This window comes from Engystomops pustulosus, chromosome 5 (assembly GCF_040894005.1).
Source record: "Engystomops pustulosus chromosome 5, aEngPut4.maternal, whole genome shotgun sequence".
In the NCBI taxonomy this organism is placed as follows: Eukaryota; Metazoa; Chordata; class Amphibia; order Anura; family Leptodactylidae; genus Engystomops; species Engystomops pustulosus.
The window spans coordinates 19,040,758-19,060,174 of NC_092415.1; the positions used below are offsets into that span (position 1 = coordinate 19,040,758).

At 41.0% G+C, this 19,417-nt stretch overlaps 1 protein-coding gene and 1 long non-coding RNA gene across 2 annotated transcripts in view; one reads left to right on the plus strand and one right to left on the minus strand.

Moving 5' to 3' along the window:
• The window catches only part of EXT1 (exostosin glycosyltransferase 1), a 192,844-nt gene extending 173,642 nt beyond the window's left edge, over window positions 1-19,202 (plus strand). The window contains exons 5-11 of the mRNA XM_072151285.1: window positions 1,748-1,880; window positions 2,679-2,797; window positions 3,399-3,494; window positions 8,485-8,574; window positions 16,909-17,069; window positions 17,673-17,844; window positions 18,713-19,202. Coding sequence (XP_072007386.1) covers window positions 1,748-1,880; window positions 2,679-2,797; window positions 3,399-3,494; window positions 8,485-8,574; window positions 16,909-17,069; window positions 17,673-17,844; window positions 18,713-18,898 — 957 coding nt within the window. The 3' untranslated portion in view covers window positions 18,899-19,202. The remainder of the gene's footprint in view (window positions 1-1,747; window positions 1,881-2,678; window positions 2,798-3,398; window positions 3,495-8,484; window positions 8,575-16,908; window positions 17,070-17,672; window positions 17,845-18,712) is intronic.
• LOC140132477 (uncharacterized) lies at window positions 7,409-15,466 on the minus strand. Its single transcript, XR_011855662.1, has 2 exons — window positions 15,019-15,466; window positions 7,409-7,644 (listed from the first exon to the last, which is right to left on the minus strand). It is a non-coding gene; the product is annotated as an uncharacterized lncRNA (long non-coding RNA).
• Window positions 19,203-19,417: the final 215 nt, after the last annotated feature.

The window sequence follows — 19,417 nt, forward strand, 5'->3', positions numbered from 1 at the left end:
TTTTTCAGTTTGTGCCTTTTGGCCTTCAGTTTGTGTCAGTCGGTGAGCGAGCGCGAGGACAGCTGACCGCAGATGGCACCGCCATGTTAATTCTGCCATCGAGTCGTGAACTCTGCACCCGGATACCAGGCAAACTAATTATTTGTACAAATTGGTTTTCAGCGCAGTATTTATACATGGCCCCCGCTCGTTACCACGGCCCGAGACGTGTAGGTTAAAATGTTACCACCGTAATTACTGCATCGGGGGACACGGAGCGAAATAACACAAGAGCCGACTTTGTGCTGTTTTTTTTATTTTTTTATTTCGAGCCATAAATCTGTAGTTGAAAACCCGGGTATTAATGTGGCTTATTTGAATGTGTTCTGCATACACGGGCTGCACCGCGCGGCGCTCTATCAAGTTAATGACGTATTAATGTAGTGTAAATGATTTAGGACAACGCCGGCCGCGCGGTGGAAGAGCGACTTTTTGCATATAATACAGATATTTCAATAGCTACTTTAAATACATCGCACTGGGTCTCGCAGCGCCACCGCATTGATCTCGGAGATGGATAAACCGATGCGATGGCGCTATTGACTGAATGCACGCTGCACATACATCACGTTCATTCTATACAAGAACCTCCAGCTCATGTCCAATCGAGAGGAATCTACTATATCCAGAATATCTGGTTTATTCATTTTTTTGTTTTACATTATTATTTTATATTTGTAACAGTTTTATTACAAGTATTACAAGGCCTCTGCGTTGGAGGTTTTTAGTTACTTGTATGGTGTTTCTTCCCCTTTAAGGGAACCTGTCACCAATTTTTACCCCATTAAACTAGCAGCCTCCTTAGGTCGGTTATGAAATATCCTTCCTAGAATTCCCTCTCTTATGTGAAACCTCAGCCGTTTACCTATAAAAAAGAGAAGAGTCACTTTAAGAGGCTTAAGGGGGAGTACCACTTCAGATGCCCCTATCTTTGGTTCTATAGTAATATGACACCATGGTTTTAAGGTCCAATTTAAAGGAAATCAGAATCCATCATGATAACCCAGGGACACTTACTCATAGATCCAGGCACTGGGACTGTGGTAATCATCTTATATCCATGGCCTCCTTCCTTCTGAAGTCAACTTTTACAATGCAAATTTATGCAAATGAGTCAGAAGTGCTGAGGGAACTGTGAAAGAGGGTGAGTAACAGCCTGTCAAGCTACAGCATGGATGGGCTCTTGCACCGCCCCCCAGAGCCCTTAATTATAAAAGTTGATTTTAGAAGGAAGGAGGCCATGGATAACAAATACTCATAGATCGAGGGACCGTGACTGTGACTTAGTGTCCCTAGTTTATCATGATGGTTTTTGATAGGAAATTTGATTGGAATCTCATCATTATGTACTGGCAATAAGGCAATCACCATTACATAATTTATTTTTTGGGGGTGGGGGCTGTGTATCATATTCACTTTTGATGACTTTTCTGAAACTTTTTGTTATGTGGGGGTATTGCTCCACAACATTCCCCGATCCGCTCGTATCTAGTCGTCCGTAGTCGAATGAGCGTTCAGTGTTTCCAGTTCTTCATACTGAATCGGTCTGTGGCCGCTCTTCACCAGAAGATGCCGTGATTGCGATCCTCAGCCAACTCCTGATTGAAGAGGACGCTCAAGGGAAAATATCGAGAACTAAGTGCTCGTTTCAGTTTTTATTTTTCTCCTTTTTTTTTTTGTTTTTAATCCATTTATCTTCTCTTTCCAGATAATTCAGGACCGAATTTTCAAGCACATATCACGCAACAGTTTAATATGGAACAAGCATCCTGGAGGACTCTTCGTGCTGCCCCAGTACTCATCATATCTGGGTGATTTTCCCTACTACTACGCTAATCTAGGTAAGTGCTTCCTACGCCCGTGACCTGATGATGATGGGGTCTCTTACCGAAGATATCCATCCACCTAACCATCAATTTGTACAGATTACATGGAGAATGCTCTGTCATGCCTCTACTGCGGGAAGAGTGCAAAAATATTATATACTATTACCGTCCTATGGGGCCAAAATAATACTTCAGATAATACTGCATTATGCTGCTCATTTAGAACAGCACATAGTGCTCCACCGTTCCCAAATATGACTATAAATTCATGAAATATATTCGGCTTATCATGACTGAGGTTATCAAATACCACTATTCAGTGCCATTACAATACTGTGCCCAAAGAAGACCACTATTCAAAGCCATAACGTGCGCAAATAATGCCAACATACAGTGCACACACAATACACATGATCCTATTCAGTGCTCCTAAAATACTGTCATAAAGTGTCCAAATAATGAGGATCGTGGATCGTGCCTCAGGGAGCCTAATATTTTAATATATGTGCCCTCCCCCCTTATCGCTGTGATGGTTGATGTCCTTTAATGTAAAGCTAACAAGCTTTTATGTACATATATAGTACATGTATGTAAAATCAGACACGCTGGAAGTTGCTGATGTCTCTGTTGTGGTCCCTTTAATATTTCTCCACTTCTAAATATATTCAGGCTTCTGCTTGGCTAACTAGGCCTCAGCAGGCCACTGATAAGCCATATATTTACACATTGGATCAGGCATTGTCATATGGAGCTGAGGTCCTGTCGCAGTGCTGACCTTTTCTGACTCTTCTGTCGCCCTTTCGTGTCTTTCAGGTGTAAAATCACCGACAAAGTTTACCGCAGTCATCCATGCTGTGACGCCGCTGGTCTCCCAGTCCCAGCCAATCCTGAAGCTGCTGGTCGCTGTAGCAAAGTCTCAGTACTGTCATCAGGTACGGGAACAAAACATTCTGTCCCGGTGTAGAAGATGATCTTCATTATTGACCTGTTTTGGAGGTTTTATACTGTATTTGTCTCATTTTATTATATTTCCTTGTAAAAAAAATTAAAAAAAATAAAGATATTTTAGATTGATGATAGACTGACCCTAGGGGAGCGCCCTGACCCTAAGCGGGGAGCTCCCTAGCCCTAGGGGAGCGCACTGACCCTAGGGTAGTACCCTCATAATGGCTTTGTTGTGATCTGCTCCACAGCGGCCCCTCCCCACTGCTGTAGTATTTAACCAGAAGCCTTCAGGTGGGAGGGGCTTTGGATCTATCTAGTGTCTATAGTAAAGAATAGATAGGAAAGTATTTTACAGGGAAATTCAGTGTTACAAATATATGTTATCCCTACTTCAGTATTAATACTTCGTAAATGTACTTTTTCTTTAACCTTTGTGCTTGTTTTTCCTTTCTTTCAACCCCTAAACACAATAATTCTGTTTTTTTATTTGACTTTTTTCCAGAGATTGTTTTTAATTTTGGAAACAATGCGTAGAGAGAGGAGCTGACTGCTGGAATATTTATGTATCTGTTTATTATATTTTTCTAGATCATAGTCTTGTGGAATTGTGACAAGCCGCTCCCTGCCAAACACCGCTGGCCTGCCACTGCTGTGCCTGTCATAGTTATTGAAGGGGAGAGCAAGGTGAGACCATTCTGCTGCTCAGCCCTTTTTATCCACTGAACACGAGCCAGGGCTTTATTAAAAATGAGAGGACCCAGACTTATCTCTTCTGTGAGCCAGAAAGAATACTTATAATGGAATTACTACACTTGGTATTTCAATAAGCAGCCTGAAGATTGTGCTTTGTAATAGGGGACCAATTTAGGTAACTTTACCCTGTCAGGAATCGCGCCAAAGTTAGCCCCTTAAATCACCTCCACATCAAGTGGCTTAAAGGGGGTCATGCCCAGGAAATCACACTGTCCTCCTAGCAGGTCAAAATGGTATTGTATATAACCGCCATTTGGTGCTGTGGCATCATATAGGGTTACTTTTTAAAGAGAACCTGTCATCAGAAATTGGCCTAATAAGTCACTACCAGTATGTCGTCAAGCAGTTGACCAAGTTCTATATCTTGTTTCTTTCATGGCCCAGCTTAGTGGCATCATCCAGAGAATCAACTTTGAAGTGAGATGTAAGTTAGATGTATAAAGTCAGGGAGGTGGAGTTTGTCACTGAAGTTTAACTCTCGCTTCCTCTAAACGCCTCTGCCCATGTGATTTGACATCCTGTGCTGGACTTCAAGAAATCTGATCAATGATGTCCCTGGATGCAGGACCATTAATTACAGTGAAGGGGGCATTCTGAGGCAGGGAGAGCTTGACTTGTGTTAAACTCTCCGCCTCCATGACTTTGGATGATGCCACCAAACCGGACCACGACCGAAACATCATGTAGAAGCTGCTCAACTGTTTGACAACATACTGCTAGTGGTTTACTAGGCCAAAGACTGATGACAGGTTCCCTTTAAGCCCCAAAATGGTATTTGTTCATCAATCAAAATAAAGAAGATGAGTATTTTAGATCTCCATGCTGTTCTCTGTAAAGTCCCACTTATTGTATGCAGGTGATGAAGCGATGGCTGAAAGGCCTTGCAGTGTCCTCCTGTCACTAGGAAACTTCTTTTTGTAAGGAACTGTGTGGTCAGAATAAAAAACAGAACACAATCCCCTGTTAAATTGGCTGCTAATGGTTTCTGCCTGCGCCAGTGGACATGTAAACTGCATCAGGAGGGTTTCTGGTACGCTGAGCCCACTTGGATATTTCTCTTTAAGCTATGCAGACACGAAGATCCTTTTAAAATTCTCAGACGCGGCTTCTCTTCACCTTGTGTAAGCGCTGACCTTGATGCTGTTTTTTTTTTTATTTCTTCCCGCAAACAAGTCTCCTGTGTGCACCCAGGCATGGGGTAGTGTTGTGCTCCTTCCTTCTAGCGGAGGCCCCGCTCTGTGCCAGGCTACAGTAAACATACAAAGACTTTTGGTGGAGAAAAAAAAGAGTCAACCCCCTGATTAATTTTCTGGAGCGCTGAAGAAATTTAGCTTTTCTTTTTGACTTGGTTTAGTTTTGGCAAAGAGATCAAACCCAACACGTCGTCTTTTGTTAAAATATTGCTCGGGCTCCTTTAAAATGCATCAAAAAGTTTTTGTTTTTCACCAAAATTTGAGTTCCAAAGAATTTTTTAAAATATAGGGATGAACTAATTTTGACCGATTTCCATTCTTTAAGACTTGTTGGAGTGTGTCTACTGTTCCTAGGCAATTATTGAAGACTATTAGGCACCAGGGTGCGGATAGGGTTAAAGAAAATATTTTTTTTGTTCTAATAGGATCTTAATTAACCCAAGGCAAATGTTCTCATTGGATTTTCATGCCCCACCTTATATAGGTTGAGGTTTTATTTTGGTACGCTACCAAAATTTAGAACCAAGCTTATTGGCGTGACTGATTTAGATTCTCCAGGATGTGATGGGGCATTCGTGTTGTTCCATGTAAGAATTTGAGTACCAACAGACACCAGGGCCTAAAAGAGCTTAAAAACAAAAACTAGTGCTCACTTGGTTTCACCGATCCAGATTCTCCCGGACCTGATGTTCCGAATGTTTCTCGAGGGGCTTTTAACGACATCACGTACCGGGGCCCCAGTGCATCCGAGAACATTCTGTACCACCTTGAATATATGAGTTCCCAACTAACCCAGGACAAATATCGCAGGGTTTGCATTTCCCTCTCCATATAGGAGTGGGTTTTCTTTATGGTATACTTTCTTCTAGATACACTCGTTAAACCTAGTGCTAAGTCGTTTGGTTTGACCGATCCAGATTCTCCAGGACTTGATGTTCCAAAGGTTTCTAGAAGGGTTTCGACAACTTCAAATACGATGATTCTTTACCCTTTTAAAAATCTGAGTTCCAATCCAACCCAGCCAAATATCACAGGGTTAGCCTATCCCTCTCCATGTAGGATTGGGTTTCTTTGTAGTATACTAAACTCTAGCCACGGTTCTAGCCAAGATAGTTAGCTTGACTGAATTGATCCCCGACTATACTTGGTCACCAAACAAAGAACGCAAGTGTAAGAGCATCCACCATTATTATGGACCCATTTCTACGTGTGACATTGTTGACTGTTCTAATGATGTAAGGGGAGAGAATTTGGGCAAATTTTGGTAAAATTCTTCTTTTCTTTATTCACTCAAGGCAAATATCATCACAGTGTTTGCTTGTACCTCCTGGTATCGGCCCTGACTGGTTCTCAACCTGTAGGACCAGATGGGTTGTTTGCACAAGGGTATTGAGCTCCATTGGGCACCAGGGATGTAGCACCTCTAAAGATCTGAGACGGATATGATCGCAGGATTTTCATTTCCTTCCTCATGTAGATAGTTTTGGTATCCTAAAAAAACCACAATCCAAAAGACACTAGTTTGGGATTTTCCATTAATAAATAGAATGAAAATAAACCATGATTGATATCCTTCATTGGAATAATATCTTGTCTACCTTCATCTTGATTCAACTGATTCATTTGTCTACGACATCTCTAGTCCAGACATGTCTCGAAAAACCATTTTAGTGGAGCGCATCACTCCTGATTACAGGACTCAACCGGAGTGATGGACTGTCTGTCACCCTGTCAGATAGCGGGTCATTTCTGAGACGATAATAAATACATCCTGGAACTTTTGGACGCTGCTCTCAGAGGTTTAACGGAAAGGTTCAGCCACCGGTGGCCTAAGAATTATTTAATCCCTTAATAGCTGCTCTAGGCTGAGGATGTCAGGTCCATCTAGAAGTACGGAAGTTATTTTGCTTGGTGACCAAATACTGAAACTATACACTATATGTTGTTTTGTTTTTGTTTTTTTGTTTTTTTTCATTTCCAATTAAAATCTTTTTAATATCTTATCATATTTTGCTGACTTTTGGTTGATGTTGAGAATCATGGCTTGAAGGCCTCCTGCGCACTTTCAATGGCCACAAACGACCGGTCTCTTTGCCGTCTTTGCAGTCCGGTTGTCAAGAATATTTTACCTGATTCTGATCCGTATGGCCACAAAAATGGTCTACATGTAACCCGTTTCTTATCGATTAATGCGGTTCCAAAAGAAAACGGGAGATTGGCAAATGATGCCGTAGCTACTCGCAACGATCAGGTGATCATGTTATCAAGTATCCACAAATACAACACATTTCACATCTGTGTATCTGTATTTTTCATATTCTAATAGATTTCTATGAGAAAGCAGAACCACAAGCAAGGACAGGACCAGGACCTGCTCTGAGCTTTTTTGTTTTTTTCGTGTTGGGGGCACTTGGCGCATACAGGTGGCTGAGGAGCCCACATCTGTGTGAATGCACCCATAGAATTACATGGGAAGGTGATCTAGCCACAACAAAAGGGAAAAAAAATCTACTGGTCATCTCTTACCAATGTCCTTCCAATGCTTCCATGGTCCCGTTTCAGCACTGAAAATGTCAGCAACAATTTCCTGGGTGGGCATTTAGTATGTGTTGAGAGAGGACAAGGTTAAGCAGGATCCTACTAAGTGTCATATTGCAGTGACAGTTTTTTTTTTATTGAATATTTTTTTTTTAACCCATTCTGAGTTTTTTCAAAAATTTTATAAACCGATATTTTAAAAAAACAAAATCAAGAACGACATCTTCTCCTTCTGGGCAACATCTTCAAGTTTCCTCTGGCCTGTCCTCACAATTTTGAGATGTTGATGAAATCCTGAAGAAGACTTTATGCTCCAAACTGTTAATTACCGTATGTTTTATTTTGGAACCCTAGGAGATAGAAAAAGAAACAAATTATGTTTACAAGAAAAAAAGTGAAACCGATCAACATAATTTAACATAAATTCTGTATAAAAAATACGATATACTGAGAAACTGAACGAATGGCTATTCACAACTGATTTCCATCGAAAGTTTGTCTGAAAATCTTCCAGATGGAAACAAATTCTTTCACATGGACAGAAGTCACCCAAAGGACTACATTGTAAAAAAAAAAAGCATAAAAAAATCATATTAAAAAAAATTCTTGTAACCAGTGAACAGTTTAGCCAAATGCAGGAGGAGGATTGGCAGGAATATACCGTGCATACATGTGCTAAAAACAAATAAAGTGCCACAAAAAATTAAACATTTTGGCCCATTCGCCGTTTTGTTTTTATATGTAGTTGGTGAAGTTTTGGTGTTTTTTCTTTTTAAATTTTAGTTTTTTCGATAGGGTGTAATCTCGTGTTGTTGTTGTTGTTTAGTAGCCATCAACATTTCCATTTTACAAAACCTCCTGTGGAGCCCTGCCCTGCGGGGAGGCCAGTGGTGCAGCCTCCTGCGATTATCTGTTACTTTGGATGTGGGCTGCATGGCGCCGGTCCAGAACCATAAATCTGCTCTCTGCAGAGGTCCGTGACCTCCTGGTGATCAGTGTTCCCGAGCTGCACGCTGTCTGCTTTGGAAATACAAGAGATCAGAGGAGGAGATGAGTGCTGCACACTAATGCAGAGCCTTGGCTATTATCTTTTTGGGTTTTTTTGTGTGTTTTTGTTATTTTATATGAAAGCTTTGTTGTTGTTTTTTTTCCAGTTTTACTAATGACTTTGCTCCTCTTTGTGTATGCAGGTCATGAGCAGTCGGTTTCTTCCTTACGATAACATAGCGACTGATGCCGTTCTCAGCCTGGATGAGGACACGGTGCTTTCTACAACAGAGGTAAGTACCTTCATATTCCACTAATACTAATCTTTTATTTTCTAGAACTGTGCCCTCTTTTATTCTTTATGCATTTTATGTTATTTTATTTTATAAATCCACATCTTGACAAAAGCTGAAGTTCAGGCTTATGTGGGCCCCCCCCCCAAGGAGCCCTGGGCCCAGGCACCTGCCCAAGTATGCCAAGCGCTGGCGCCGGCCCTGACCACAGTACAGTACTCAGATGGTATAATACCATGAAGAAGTAACAACTCCATGTAAAATATAAAAAATGTAAATAAAACCTAATTATTATTTGGCTCTATATGGGTAATATGCACACAAAATGGGACGAAAAATGTGCCCTTACATATTAAATTAGAATTGGTTAAACCTGCTTGTGTCAATATTGTATCCTATATCAGCGGAGCTCCATTTTGTCAGGAGAGACCATAATCGGACATTTGGGTTTCATCTGCCCAATCCTTTTGGTGTTGGGTAGATTAATCATTGTTAAACTTATAGGAAACCTACCACTTGTAGTGGCAGGTTTCCGATGGCAATATCGGGCACCAGGTCAGGGTGAGCTGGTGCCGGAGCTTATTTTAGTTAGTGTTTTAAACCGCGGTATCGCGGTTTAAAACACTTTTTAAACGTTGTAGCCGGCGCAGGCAGGTACGCGCTCGGCGCTTACCGTGCACGCGGCTACATAGGAAGTGAATGAGAGCCGCGCGCACGGTAAGCACCGAGCGCGTACCTCCCTGCGCCGGCTACAACGTTTAAAAAGTGTTTTAAACCGCGATACCGCGGTTTAAAACACTAACTAAAATAAGCTCCGGCACCAGCTCACCCTGAGCTGGTGCCCGATATTGCCATCGGAAACCTGCCACTACAAGTGGTAGGTTTCCTTTATGGGGGGGGGGGGGGGGAAGGTTTCTCCAAGACAACTGACAGCCTAAGGACCATTAAGATTACAGTTGCATAAAATCTATGGAGCCATTTTTAAAAAAAAAAAGTTTTTTTTTTTTTTTTCCCAACATTGCAATAATTTTAGATAATAGCTTACATTTTTTTATTATTTTACTACCGACTTTGGGTTTCAGTTTTAGGACTTGATATAAAATCAGGTCTGTTTTGTCGACTTGGAAGTTGTAAATTTTGTCTGTATAATACATTTTGGCGGCAGATAATCCTCGTGGCGCCGTCAGGCACGTTTGGTCCTCACAGAAACCATTCTCCGACATAATTAAGAGTCACATTGACAGAACAGAGCTGATTTTCTGGTTGTTTATTTGCTGAGATACCAATATGAGGTGGTGAAGGACAACATCCTGACACCAAGGCGAGAGAGAAAAACACTTTCAAAATGATTTGACAAAAAACGGGAACATTGTATGAATGTCATTTACAAGGAACTTTTTTTTTTTTTTAATAGAACATGAAACTTTTTGAGGCTTAAAGGGGAAATTTCACATAATTTTTTTTTTTTACTTTATGTGGATAGCATTAACTTTATATTTATATATTTTGTATTGTATTTTTATCAGAAGTTTTAGTTTTATACATATAGTGGAGGCTACAATTATTTTGTAAAACCAGTAGAGGGTTTTTTTTCCAGTGGACATGAAGTATTTGACTGGAAACTGGTGAAGAAAAGACAATTCTTTTTTTTTTTAACGGTTTTCTGCTGGACAAGGCATGGAAAAAGTCTCAATTTCCCCGACCCAGACGCCACTTTCCCCTAAAGTTGGCAGGGAGAGGCTGTCGTATTTATTATTGTCTCCCACACAAAAAACTGACTGGGCTGCACCTAAAACGGATTTAATACTGGTGGTGGAACACACTGGCGCATCTTCATAAATCTGTCTTGCTATACACCAGCGGGGGTTGAAACTTCAGAATGGCCAGCTCAAAGGGGTTGTCCGAGAGTATAAAAAACCCCTTGGGTCGCCGGGATGGGGGCGGGTTAAAAAAAAATAAACATGTACTTACCTCTCTGCAGTCCCTACCATCTGCAATCTCTCCGGTCCGTGCCCCATGTAAACAAACAGCGGCATGAAAGCGTTCAGCTTCCGGCTGGCCGAGGTGTCCAGCCACGCCCACCCGTCCCGCATGATGCAACGCTGGGAATAGGGACGGCTGGGTGTGACTGGCCAGCTCGGCCGGCCGGAAGCTGAATGCAGTGCAGCTTCCGTGCCCCTGTTTGTTTACATGAGCCACGGATCGAAGAGATTGCAGTGCTGAACGCCGGGAGGGACCGTGGAGGTAAGTACATGTTTATTTTTTTTAACCAGCCCCATCCCACCCCCTGAGAGTTTTTTTTATACCCTCAGACAAACGCTTTAATAAAATTTTCTCAGTTTCATACAAGTGTTCCTTAAGACCCATCACATAAAAAAAAATTCTGATGGCCCATCTTTCATCACTCTAAAGGAGATGTATGTATGGGGTTGTTTAATAGGTCATATCGTTGGCCCACAGGAGGATCCTGTTGTACTCTGCTGGGCCTGTCTCACACTGTATGAAGTGCACCTTTTTAATTTTTTTTTATTTTTTATATTCAGAATTCTCTAAGGATTGGTAAACAAAGTTGGAGGCATATTGAAAAAAAAAAAAAAAACTTTGATGACACCAAATAAATTTCCTATATATTCCCAAGATATTATGACTTTTCATTGTCCTACTGGAGGATTAGCTTAAGTGTACATCAAATTCAACTTAAAGGGGACATCCTATAATATACCTTATAATAATTCCATGTGGAGCTCACAGGCCACATTCTGAAATCATCACTGTAAATCAAAGACTGTGTCCTAGATAAAAAGTAAGCTTCAAAAAAAGTGGAGGTTGTAACAATCTATTGTTAGGGAAGTCTCGTAATTCCATCGACCCAAATACTATGAGAATGGGGGGGGGGGGTTATTGATGGGTTCTTTTTCTTTGTTTTGAACTGACTTCTTCTTGGTCATCCTTTAGCGAGTCGTGGTGCAATTATTCAAAGAATTCAAAGAGAATTAGATGCTGTCTCGATTTTATTTTTTCCATTTTTATAAAAAAAAAAAAAATTTCATTTCCTAAATCTTTGTTCATTAATGTATTTTTTTCTTACCGAAAGTAGAACTCTGATCGTCTTAGTAACAATCTAGTTAGAGAATAACCTGAACAAATTTAAAGTCTGAAAAGTTGGATCTTTTTTTCCAGTTTTTTTTTTTTTGTTGTGTGTTTTTTAATTTTTTTTTTTTTTTACATGCAAAAACTTTCTACCCATATCATTATTACAGTGTTTTATGCCCTTAGCATAAGGATTTTGTTATATCGTCACCTTCTCCTACTGTCAGGGCAGGTATATATATAATTTTTTTTTGTTCATTAATTGGGCTCTTCATTTGCATATTGGGTTTTTTCTTCTTTTTTTTTTAATAATGTCACCGCACAGAGAGCGCCGAGAAGGATGGCGTTCCATATTATCTGCTCATCACGTCATTCCCAGAAAAGCTGTCTTCCGAGGCGTTTATTTCACTAATTAATGTTTTGTGAACAGTATCTCCCATCTCGGGCGCAAGATTGGATTATCCATAACCAACACAAAATCAAACATTTCCCATGGAACTTAAGATGTTTGCATATGCCTCGAATGTGAGCGGATAATTACACCGGGAGAAGAAAAGAGCGTCGAGACGGAGTCCTATAGGCCAAACGAGATTCCATTCTGTTAATTACGGAGATGGCAAAGCCGGGAAGGGTTCAGAATACTGAGCAGGGGGGGAAGCTATTCCTTTTTGCATTTCTCTACTTTTAATGAATTATCCCATTAGGCGGCCAGGAAATATAACAAGGTGCGACCGGGTAATGAAATTAACTCTGACACCTACTACTTTATCAGAAGGCACCAAGATTGCTTCATTTTTTTTTTTCTTTTCCGTCCTTAAATTGTAGTCTGTATATTTTTGTACTTTTTTTTTGGGTTGTCGACAGAAGTAGTGCCAACCCCGTCTACTGGTTATGGGTGGTATTGCAATTATTTACCACCGTGAATACCATTGTTGGGTCACTATATTGTAGAAAACAACAATTTTTTGTTTTTATTTAATATTGTACAACTTTATTATAAGACGCAAATGTTCACAAATTTGCAACATCAAAAATCTATAAATATCCCAGCTTTTGCACCTTTACCGATTTACAAAACGGGGGAATGAGATCTCTCGTAGATGTGTGGCTCTCTATAACTCAACGCCCCTCTTCCATGGATGGGATATAGGGTTAAAGGGGTTGGCTACTTTTAAATAAATCTGTTGCATCAGACATGTCTCTCCATCTATATGTGCCTGTGTCTTTGCCTTCTTTAAGAGCTTCAGCTTTTCCCTGTTCTCGCCATGCTGCCCTCTGTATATACACACAGCTACCGGCTCTCACTGCTCTGAGCCGTCCTCATTGCGTCTCCCACTGCATCATTCTTCTCGCTGTCTGACATCTTTCCTTCTCTGTCCTCGGTGACAATCTGAGGAATAGCCTGCCTCAGACGCTGGTCACAGCAGGGACAGCAGAGAGCTTCAAGAACGGTCTTGATCCCTTTTTACACCTAAATAACACCTTTTTACACCTAAATGATGGATAGTTATGTTCTATAGAATTGTTTCCCTTAAATCTCTTCCTCATCCGCTCCCCCCCCCCCCCTTCCTTGGTTGAACTTGATGGATATGTGTCTTTTTTCAACCGTATAAACTATGATACTATGATGGGAGAGCAAGATGAGTCATAACTCTCCTCTTACAGCTCTTCCTATTCAGCAGAACTCAGATATGTAAACAAAAGAAGCATGGAGAGTCTGCACACAGCACAAAAGTAAATAGCAAGACTGCCGAATCACTTCAGGGATTATCTACAAGGCAGTCAAGGCAACTTATGTAAAAGAGTGGCCAACTTTTTAAGGGACCCCCATTCTGAAGAAAGTTAGCATCCCATATCTATTTGGATATGCCAGAAATGTCTAAGGTGGAAAACCCACTTTCTTCACTCTTAAATGGTTTAGGAAAGCTAAAATTATCAAAAGGTGGTAATGTAGCAGCCATGTCAGGTGGCTGTAACATGGCCTGTAATTATAGCCTTATGGTTTATTTAGCATAATTTAAAAAGGTTAATTTTAGACGGAAGTATGGAATACATAACAAATATAGGGAGACTACCACAGCCACGGGGCCTGGATCTAGGAATAAGTGTCCATGGTTTATCATACTTTGATTTTGACCGTAGATCTCCTTTAAGGGTCAAATTGGGACACTGGTGTCATCTGATCCTGAATAATTTCTTTGAAAAACATTTCTTATTTCGGCATTTCTGTAATGCTTGACACGTGTTGGGCTTAGTCACTGCTTTCATATAATATCCAGTGTCCTATGAGTGCGTTCCCCTGCAGGGTACACATGGCTGCCGGTGCGGCGCCTAAGGTATTGCATTTTATGTGTAATTGTTGTTTTGAGCAGACGAGTGAGATTATCTCTGTGACAAGCCTATCCTCCCGCTCATCTTCTCTCTACCTCTACATTAACCGATGTGACATTAATGGAATGCTAATCCAAAATGGACGCACTGGGCCCATTAGAGTTCAGCGTCGCATCATCAAATGGCTGTCTGGCTTTGTCATATTTTGTGGCGGTTGTGCTATGCTTGTGCTTTTTACACATGGCTTCCTCTGTAACAGATTTGCATAGCTCCCAAGTGCTTCATTCGCAGAGCACATCCCTGTGTAAATCGTAAGACCCATTACCCGGACACTTGCGGCCCGGATCAGTCTGGGGTTTTGTGATTGACATTGTATGGATGTGGAGGTACGGGGCGAGCTTGTGCCTCATTCCTCAAAAATGATTCAGTTTTGTGCTTTATCATAGGCCTCTTAAAGCAGAACTGTTCTGGTTGCCCATGGCAACCAATCAGAGCTCAGTTTTCATTTTCCCACAGATGTTTAAAAAATTAAAACTGAACTCTGATTGGTTTCCATGGGCAACTAGAACAGTTTTACCTCAGAAACTTGATGATAAATCTCCCCCCCAAGTGTGGGGACATTTATCAGAAGTCTCTGAGGTAAAACTGTTCAGTTTTACCTCAGAAACTTCTGATTAATCTCCCCTACAGGTTTTGCTTGCCTTGTTCACACTGAGTGTTGTTTATATGAGGGTTTTTTCGCAATTTTTTGTCCCACAAATATCTTCATTTTCCATTCATTTCTATGTAATTTAGCATAAAAAAACAAGGCCCGAATTTAAATATTTGTAAAAATTTCCCATATTCTGGGTGATCCGCGTCCACACAGAGCAGAGACTCCGTTGCAGTATCAGGATGCTAACGTCGATAATTCTATCAGTGCGTACACACAGCTCGTAGTAATGATGCAATTAACCTCAATTAGTCAGAAGACCCTGTGAAAGCGGAGCCGCTGCGGCAGATCTTTCCTACGTAGTGTTGTACCTTACTATTACGCCGTCTTCTCCTCACACGCCGCGCTCTTACTGCTGCTTCACTTTCCAGCCTGAAGGGCTCATGAGCAGATGTCAGGGAGTCTGCTCCTGCCATACCCGCCGTCCGCTGGGAAGACGAGGAAAAGGGCACGGAGAGAACCAGACAAGTCGTCCAAACTACTGAATCATTAACGGCTTTACAGAAGAGCAGTATCCGAGGGCTGGGGCTTCGGGGGTTTAGGATGATGCTTTCCCAGGCCTCAGACTATGTGCAGGGTTTGTCATTCGGTACAACTTCTTAAGATACCCGATGGGGTTACGCGAATAAAACTTCTTCGTTATAGTGAAATTACGATGCTGCACCTCTAAGAAACCCAAATGTTTAAAGGAGGCGTCTCTTCAAAAGCTAAAAATTTACTCTGCTTCTAAGTTGGCGTTTTTGATGAGCCGGTAGAGACCTATTATGTAACCCGGGCCCTGAACAAGTCCATTGTTGTAGGAACCAGCCTTGGGCTAGGACTTCAAGGACCATCCATGTGCTGCGAATAAAATCCTATCCATAGGATAGGGGGTGACAATATGGTCGAGGTAGTCCAGTCCCACCTAATAGATTCAGCAACAGGTTGAACATGCACCATCCGGAATGGGTCATGCTCGAGTAACACCGATTGAACCTACTATCGTGATCCCTATCCACAGTTTAGGGGATAGCAATCTGATCAGTGGGGGGGGTCCCATGGCAGAGATGTCCAACAATTATCAGGAAGGAGTTCCCATAATTGAGTATACATCCTGCCACTCCATTCAATGCTATGTGAGTGTTGGACCACGGTGCTCGGGTAGCTTCCACACGGTCATTCCACGGACTTCCACAGACAGTCAGTAGAGCGTCTTGACGCATGCTGCACATCTACAATTGTTGGCGAGTACCGAACTTTAGTACACATGATCATAGGGGTACCCGACCAGATTGTAATCCCCTATATATAGCAATAAGTTTAACTTGTCCACTACACGGAATTTGAAGCTGTTCCAGTTACCTTGATTCTTGCTCGAGAGGCAGATAGAATTAGCTGATTGTTGGTGATCCCAGGTCCTTGACCTCTTAATGATCTGATATGAATAACCTGTCCTATGGATTGTTCTTCAGTATCATCAGGCTGGAAAATCCCTTTAACTGAATTAAGCTCTGCCCCTTCTGTCCATGGCAGGAACTGCTTGTATATACCCATACTTATATGTCTTCGAAATCCAAAAAATTCGTGTCCACTAAAATCACTGAATGTAAAGGAAATAACCTTGACTAAGTTTCTGTCTCCGGAAGGTCAATCTATAAGAAAACCGCATTATAATAATAAAACCAAGCAAAAAAAAAAATAAATAAAAAGGGCAGCACTATAAATGTGAATTTAATGCTACGGTGTGCTGAACTTCAGCTGATGGATACATTAAAATGTGCATAATTTTAGGTTAGAATATCAAGCAGTTTGGTTAAAAGCAGAAGTGTGTTTTTCTTTAATTTTTTTTTTTTATTTTTCTTCCCGGTTTTTTTTTTTTTTCTTCTTTAAACATAGCTTATAATTGAGCCACTTACATTCGTTAGAGGCGTGATGCCCGGTTTAGAGACATTTGAGTAGATAATGATCGTTCTTGTGTCTCTATTATATCTGTGACATGGCGGCTTTTAAGGAGGTCTACAAGTGGCGCCCGGCCTTTGTCTCCGAGCTCTTATTATGTGAAAAAGCTATTTTATAGAGTTTTTTGTATTCTTATGCGCATGGCGTATTTCCAGTTAAATTCATGAATTTCGGTGAATACTTTCATCATGGTGATGTTATCGTATGAGCTACCTAGGGTGCCGATACGGGCAATGTCATGACCACCTCTATTTTCTTGCCAGGTGGATTTTGCCTTTACGGTTTGGCAAAGTTTTCCAGAAAGGATTGTCGGTTACCCGGCCCGAAGTCATTTTTGGGACAGCACAAAAGAGCGATGGGGTTACACATCCAAGTGGACTAATGACTACTCCATGGTACTAACCGGAGCTGCTATCTACCACAAGTAAGTGGCTTGCCGTCATGTAATGAAGAGAAATTTCCTATAAAAGGGGCGGTGCTTATAATGACTCCTATTTACATGTTTAGGCGATCAGGCATACAGTGATCACTGATGATCGAAGGCTGAGACTCTCCGTGTTGGGGGAATGGGCACTAACCAGTCCTCTCCTCGACCCATGGTCTACATCGATTGGGCTTCGAGATATAGCGATCACAGACGTCTCATAGATGTGAATGCCCAACAGCACTGATTAAATAGGGGGCACTTGGGAATCCTATTTCGGGCATCATGGGAAGTTTATTTGAAACGGCGCTGTATTAATACAGGGGACTTCAAGGGTCTTGCCGGTCCTCCTTTCCTACTCGCAACATAGTCTGAGTCTGAATAACACTGCTACAAACATCCTAAAAGGGTTGATTTTATTAAAGGTCACACTTCTAAATTTCCATGTGTTATCCTGTTTCTACAAGTGCATCACAAATCTAGTCACATGCCCCCCTGCCGATCCAGCCCAAAGCTTTATTAACACTGAGCAGAGAATGAAATTCTGATCTATTAAAATATTTTCTTTTTAGAGAAGTTTATCTTTGTGTGTTATTTCTGCAGATACTATCACTACCTGTACACCAACTACTTGCCTGCCAGTCTGAAAAACATGGTGGACCAATTAGCCAATTGTGAAGATATCTTAATCAACTTCCTGGTGTCGGCCGTTACAAAGCTGCCGCCAATCAAAGTGACACAGAAAAAGCAGTACAAGGAGACCATGATGGGACAGGTATGTTGGTTAATAAGTATAAAAAAATAAAAATTGTACCAGAATATAACTACTATAATACTGCCCCCTATGTACAGGAATATAACTACTATAATACTGCCCCCTATGTACAAGATTATAACTACTATAATACTGCCTCCTATGTACAGGAATATAACTACTATAATACTGCCCCCAATGTACAAGAATATAACTACTATAATACTACCCCCTATGTACAGGAATATAACTACTATAATACTGCCCCCTATGTACAAGAATATAACTACTATAACACTGCCCCCTATGTACAAGAATATAACTACTATAATACTGCCCCCTATGTACAGGAATATAACTACTATAATACTGCCCCCTATGTACAAGATTATAACTACTATAATACTGCCCCCTATGTACAAGAATATAACTACTATAATACTGCCCCCTATGTACAGGAATATAACTACTATAATACTGCCCCCTATGTACAAGAATATAACTACTATAATACTGCCTCCTATGTACAAGGATATAACTACTATAATACTGCCCCTATGTATAAGAATATAACTACTATAATACTGCCCCCTATGTACAAGAATATAACTACTATAATACTACCCCCTATGTACAAGAATATAACTACTATAATACTGCCCCCTATGTACAAGAATATAACTACTATAATACTGCCCCCTATGTACAGGAATATAACTACTATAATACTGCCCCCTATGTACAGGATAATAACTACTATAATACTGCCCCCTATGTACAAGAATATAACTACTATAATACTGCCCCCTATGTACAGGAATATAACTACTATAATACTGCCCCCTATGTACATGTACTTAATATTTCTGTAATTTTCTATTCCCATTAGACCTCCAGAGCTTCTCGCTGGGCAGACCCCGACCATTTTGCTCAGAGACAGACTTGTATGAATACGTTTGCCAGCTGGTTTGGCTATATGCCGCTCATTCACTCACAGATGAGACTGGACCCTGTGCTCTTTAAGGATCAGGTGTCGATTCTACGAAAGAAATATCGGGACATTGAACGACTTTGAGACTTTACTGCCACCGGAATGAGCCTTCTGCCCAGTGCGTCTCCATCCACACACGGACTATTGCTTATGAACGGTTACGCCGCTTCCACACACTGAATACACAAAGCGTTTGGAACCAGGACTTTGGCCGTCTGGACTCCATTGCACTGGACCGCTTACAACCACCACCGAGCTTTGTCGTCTCAGAACTAGGCTGTGTACAGTTTAATTATGGAACATTAAATAATTATTTTTGAAATGATTGCTATGCAGGTTTAAACTTTTTTAATGAACAAAAACTATTAAAATCAGAGATCTTTCTTTATCCTGTGTTTCCTTTGTGTTGAATATTTTATAAGTGACAGTTCTGTATGACCAGCCATCTATCCCCCAGGCTCCACACATTGTCACACAGGGTCTATGCAGCTCAATTTCATAGTAATAGACCTGTTACTTTTTACAAGAATATAACTACTATAATACTGCCCCCTATGTACAAGAATATGACTACTGCAATACTGCCCCCTATGTACAAGAATA